We start from the raw sequence: 5,915 nt of genomic DNA, 5'->3' as shown, positions 1-5,915 counted from the left end.
CTGTTTGAGGGGTGATGTTGGCTCATGCATAACATACAAAACAAAAACTTTTGAACATGTCTTCTAAATTTCCAAAAAGTTATTTTTGTAATTTCCAACCTCCAGGAGTATGTAAACTGCAGCTACACCATGTAAAACCATGGGTTAATTAGTCACAGACTCTTTCAGTTATTCATGAATGTATCAAAGGGTAAATTAAATATGTGGCTTATTACAACGAGCCTGCGTGTTATATTAACCGAAGAGCCCTCTTTTAGCCTCATTATAAATGCACACTGCCCTTTTTCATTATTCAGCCGATCTTCTGTGAGTTCTGTTCCTATCTTTCGTCGGTAGAGGGCGCCATAACAGTTGGTCTGATCCCACAACAACCTGCGGTATTCTCTTCTAAATCCTCGTTGGCTGTTTGTAAGCAGGGCATCTGCCAAAATCTCCAGCGCCATAAATTGATGTTTTACAGGATCCACAGCGTTATTTCAAAAACACCGTTTCAGTCTCTGAGGCAACTTTTTTTTCTTACGCAATTCCCGAAAACTGTCCTCCAAAATGGCCTTTCAGTATCCACAGTCTGACCGTGACGATGCAGTCGTAAGTAAATGTGGCTAGCTAACTAGCCTAGCGTGCTAATACGCCGGGGATGCTTCATCATCATGCTTTTTCATTCATCGGAGTGAGCGTCTGCTTTGTTACTATGCTAGTTAGCTTAGCCTGCTTTGACAACCCACACTGACTTTGTTGACGAAACGCACAGCCGGGGGTCCCCGGAGGGCCGTGACTCACTAATGTTACAGTGTTTATTTGTAACGTTAGCTGACATTTCCTTTGCTGTTTGGCAAACGTTGTTAACCCTCCAGCGGGACGTGCCAGCTTGGTAGTCTGTCCTCGTTTTTGCCACACCTAAACGTACGTTAGCTAGCTCACAGTCGTTACTGTTTCACCTGTTTCAGGTGGATGGGTACCATGGGTCCAAAGTACCAGATCCATACAGCTGGCTGGAGGACCCGGACAGTGAGAAGACACAGGTAACGTTCATCCTTATTCCTGTTTATTGACATATATCTAGCTAGAATGGCAGTTTGTTAACTGAGGACGCACAAGATTTACTGTTATTATTTCTGTTCTGATATTTTGCTAATCTCGTGTTTTATGATTGATTAGTGGTACAAGTCACTCTTGCCGTTAATACTGGCACTGGTTGTGTTCTGCAGATCATTAAAGTCACTCATAACAACCAGTGTTCAGATGTGTTGATGTCACTGAATGATCTGGATACATGAGTTGAGTAAAACCTGGAACCTGCTTTATAAAAACACCTGTTCTGGTTGTACTCAGCAAAAGTCATCAGATAAATCAGTGCATCTGCTTGTTTGTACTGACTGCAGAGATTGTAGTACATTGATTCATAAAACCTCTGGGTGTGTTGTGTGTTCCTCCTCCAGGCCTTTGTCAGCGCTCAGAACCAGCTGACGTTGCCGTTCTTGGAGCGCTGCCAGGTGCGAGACCTGTTCAAGGAGCGCATGACTGAGCTGTACGACTACCCCAAGTACAGCTGTCCCTTCAAGAGGGGCAACAGGTGAGCCACAGCACTTCAATGACACGCTTGTATAGCACATACCTGTGAAAAGCGTTTGTACTTTAACTATTCCGCCACTCAATTTTCAGATACTTTCACTTTTATAACACCGGCCTCCAAAACCAGAGTGTGATGTACCTGCAGGAGAGCCTGGATGCCGAGCCGACAGTCTTCTTGGATCCAAACACTTTTTCCGACGATGGAACCGTTGCCCTGCGAGGTATCAACAAAGCACTGTATTTTATTCCAGCTTTCATTGTATTCTTTTACTTAACGTCTGCTCTCCCTGATGTCTTTCATAAATTGGGCTGTTCTGTTCCTATTTTAAGGATACGCCTTCTCTGAGGACGGGGAGTACCTGGCTTATGGCACCAGCGCCAGTGGTTCGGACTGGGTGGAGATTCGCTTCCTGCAGGTGGAAGGTGCCAAGCCTCTGGAGGACCGCCTGGAGCGAGTCAAGTTTAGCTGCATGTCCTGGACTCATGATGGGAAGGGACTTTTCTACAACTCCTACCCAAAGCAGGAGGGCAAGAGTGACGGTGAGGTCAAATATTCAAACACATAACTTTGCTGTACTCCCACGTCTTGGGAGCAATGCTGAGAGTAAAATGTTTTCTCTCCTAGGCACTGAGACCTCCACCAACCTGCACCAGAAGCTGTACTTCCATGTTTTGGGGACTCCGCAGTCTGAGGACGTGCTGTGCGCGGAATTTCCTGACTACCCCAAATGGATGGGTGGAGCTGAGGTATCCCAGAATCTTTCTTTTCCTGCTCCTACACAATGTAAAACAAATGAAGAAGGCAGACAAAGTGCATGTGTTCATTGTATATTGCAGGTATCGGACGATGGCCGGTACCTGCTGCTGTCTATCAGGGAAGGCTGTGATCCGGTCAACAGACTGTGGTATTGTGACCTTAAAACCACTCCTCAGGGTATTACAGGTACGTTACACAGCATTTGCTGGTAAACTAACGGTTTCCATTTTTCTCTGTCTGATCCAAGAAGCACTTCCTCGTTGTTTTTTTGACAGTCACAGTCGTTGTGTGCATGTTGCAGGACTTAAATCCTCCTCTCATGTTTAGGACTTTTGCCATGGGTGAAGCTAATCGACAACTTTGACGCCGAGTACGAGTACGTGACCAATGAGGGCACGTTGATCACATTCAAGACCAACCTAGACGCCCCGCGTTACCGCCTCATCAACATCGACTTTGCCTCTCCCGCTCAGAGCAACTGGAAGGAGCTCATCCCTCAGCACGACAAGGATGTGATTGGTGAGCTGCTGCAGCACTCGTGTGACCTGTACTACCATCACATTAGGGATGGGTGTTAAAATTCCTTTTGATGTCCATTGAAATACACCTTTGAAACTTCTTACTTGATGTCTTCCCTTGGCCATGTCTGGCCTGCAGTGTTCGCCACCTGTACGTACTCCAGCTACCTGTTTGTGTGCTTCCTCCACGACGTGAAGAATGTGTTAAAAATGTACCGTCTGAGCACGGGGGAGGAGCTGAGGACCTTCCCTCTCGAGGTCGGCTCCGTGGTGGGTTTCACGGGACGGAAGAGGGACTCCGAGATCTTTTACTATTTCACCTCCTTCCTCTCCCCAGGTATGACATCACCAAATACATATATGTGTATGTAACCGCTCGGTTTGTGTTGTGGTTGGAGATGCTGTGTCACTTTATAACATTATTTTTGCTGTAAAAAAAAAAATTTTGTTTAACGGGGGAGAAGAAAAAACTGCTCAACAATTATAGTTAAATGTGCTCCAGTTAGATACATTTGCCACATATCGTCAAACTGATTTAAAGATTTTAGAGCAAATGAGATTGTTGTTTTTCTTTTCCGGCATCCAGCCATCATTTACCACTGCGACCTGACTCAGGAGCCGCTGCAGCCCCACATCTTCAGAGAGGTCACTGTCAAAGGCTTCAGCCCCTCAGACTACCAGACCACCCAGGTAACGAACCTCTCATTGTGTTTGTGTTCTCTGTTTCCATCATTTCTAGCGTGAGATCCTGCTTCTTTTCTTCTTTCTTTCATTAGCACCCGGACAAACACGAATAAAGATAACTTGTGTGTTAATACCAGAGTCACTGCTCCCATATGTCTCCCAAGGCACCTATTCCCTCTCGTTTCCTGGCTCTGTTTCCAGTCCTATTTGTGTTCCTGATTGTGTGTCTTCCTCCATGTTTTTTTTTTTACCAGGTCTTCTATTCCTCCAAGGACGGCACTCAAATCCCGATGTTTATCGTTCACAAGAAGGGCATCAAGTTGGACGGCTCCCATCCGGGTTTTCTCTACGGCTACGGTGGTTTTAACATCTCCATCACACCAAGCTACAGCGTCTCCCGACTCATCTTTGTCCGACATCTGGGAGGAGTCCTGGCTGTCGCCAACATCCGAGGAGGAGGGGAGTATGGGGAGACCTGGCACAAAGGTGAGAGGGATTGTGCTCATCCATCTCCTTTGTTGAATCCCGTGCAAGCCCCCTCATTCACATACTTTTCCCCTTTTTTTAAGCTGGCATGTTGGCCAACAAGCAGAACTGCTTCACAGACTTCCAGTGTGCGGCTGAATATCTCGTCAAAGAGGGATACACTTCTCCTTCCAAGCTGACGATAAACGGAGGCTCTAACGGTGGCCTGCTTGTAGGTATGTCAACGTCTGGCTGAGGAACAACACGGCCTGTACAGAGCTAGAGTCCTCAAACGGTTGTAGTACCCGGTGTGTCTGACTGTGTGTGTTCCTCTCTCAGCGGCCTGCGTGAACCAGCGGCCGGAGCTGTTCGGCTGTGCTGTCGCTCAGGTCGGCGTCATGGACATGCTGAAGTTCCACAAGTTCACCATCGGCCACGCCTGGACCACAGACTTCGGCTGTTCTGAAAACAAAGAGCAGTTTGATTGTCTCATGAAGTAAGTGCTCAGCAGCCGACGTGTCAAAGTGAAAGTTAGGGTCAACGGACTCATTTACAGCCACACCCTCGAGGTAGAAATGTTAATTCGAACATAAATAAAGAGAAACAACGTGTATTGTCTATTCTACAGTGCAATCATACAAACTGCATACAGCTACTGTATTGATGCAGCATGTGGTGTGTTTGCGTACATGCTAAAACTCATATTTTGCAACAGCTGTTATCTTCTGAGGGGACGAACATCACCAAAGTATTTATGCTTCTTCTGGGATCAACAGTCACACGCGTGCTTTGATATCGATAACTCAATATCGACAAACCTGATTGACTTACAATAAAAAGTGTAATTTATGTAACATCGCACAGCAGAAACTGATGTGGATGAAAACAAAATTAATAGGCAACTATTTTGATAATCTATAAATAATTTCATGCATTTTTCAAGCAGAAACCACATCTATTCTGCTTTCTGCGTCTAAAATGAGAGAGTTGGCGGCTTTTCTTTGTGCTTCATAACCAGTTAAACGTTCCTCGTAGTAACTTTAAGCCGTTTTATCTGCAGCCCTTACCGACAAACGGGTTGTTTTTATATTGCCTTACACTTGTGCTAATATCTGAACTCCGCACCTTCCCGCTGCTCCTCTTTGCCAGATACTCCCCGCTCCATAACATCCGCGTCCCAGAAGGCAACGGGGTCGAGTATCCGGCGGTGCTCCTGCTGACGGGGGACCACGATGACCGCGTGGTGCCTCTCCACTCCCTCAAATACATCGCCACCCTGCAGCACATTGTAGGCCGCAGCCCCAAGCAGACGAACCCTCTGTTCATCCTCGTGGACACAAAGTCGGGCCACGGCGCCGGCAAGCCCACCAGCAAAGTCATCCAGGAGGTGGCCGACACCTACGCCTTCATCGCTCGCTGTCTCAACATCTCCTGGGTCAAATAAGTTCATCATCTTTGGAATACTGCCCACACCAGCTGTTCTTTATAACTTCACACCAACACTGTATTAGATCTTTTAACGCCCGTTTACCCAGCCACCATTACTACCGGTACATCTTTTCATTTGTGTTCATCTATTTTTGTCCTTCCATCCCCCCCCCCACCTGCTCACAACCTTTAAGCCAACATGCAGCACCCACCAGCTAACCAACCCTCTCCTATAGGCCATGTTTGTAGTCCTAAGGAAACAGAATAACTACATTATCAGTGATGTGTGTGTAAAGAAGGAAGGGGGTACCTACTGTCACAGTAATCGGCCAATCAGCAATTATCAGTCGAGATCAAAGTGGCAAAAGGTTATTAGTTGGATTGTTTCTGCATCCTCTGGGTGCTTCAGCATGATGCGTATTATTTATTTTACATTTGTGTACAGAATGGAGGCTGTGGATGTTGAATGACTCCAGCATGTACAAGTATAG

General features: G+C 46.4%; 1 protein-coding gene across 1 annotated transcript; it reads left to right on the top strand.

Moving 5' to 3' along the window:
- Positions 1 to 410: 410 nt before the first annotated feature.
- On the top strand, positions 411 to 5,692 carry prep (prolyl endopeptidase). Its single transcript, XM_079290974.1, has 14 exons — positions 411 to 588; positions 948 to 1,022; positions 1,440 to 1,573; positions 1,663 to 1,793; positions 1,903 to 2,112; positions 2,198 to 2,319; positions 2,410 to 2,515; positions 2,657 to 2,848; positions 2,987 to 3,184; positions 3,434 to 3,537; positions 3,786 to 4,017; positions 4,101 to 4,232; positions 4,336 to 4,492; positions 5,146 to 5,692. Exons 1-14 carry the CDS (start codon positions 547 to 549, stop codon positions 5,438 to 5,440), a joined length of 2,130 nt encoding a protein of 709 aa, XP_079147100.1. The 5' UTR covers positions 411 to 546; the 3' UTR covers positions 5,441 to 5,692.
- Positions 5,693 to 5,915: the final 223 nt, after the last annotated feature.

Source organism: Melanostigma gelatinosum, assembly GCF_949748355.1.
Source record: "Melanostigma gelatinosum genome assembly, chromosome: 19".
NCBI lineage: Eukaryota > Metazoa > Chordata > Actinopteri > Perciformes > Zoarcidae > Melanostigma > Melanostigma gelatinosum.
The sequence above is the reverse complement of the archived record's forward strand: the minus strand, read 5'-3'. Positions and strand labels throughout refer to the sequence as shown.

Bases quoted from the DNA above. Each gene is read 5' to 3' on its own strand.
- prep (XM_079290974.1), top strand. From the start codon at position 547: ATGGCCTTTCAGTATCCACAGTCTGACCGTGACGATGCAGTC. The intron at 2,516-2,656 runs GTACGTTACACA...TCTCATGTTTAG, and splicing joins CACTCCTCAGGGTATTACAG to GACTTTTGCCATGGGTGAAG. The intron at 3,185-3,433 runs GTATGACATCAC...TCCGGCATCCAG, and splicing joins CACCTCCTTCCTCTCCCCAG to CCATCATTTACCACTGCGAC.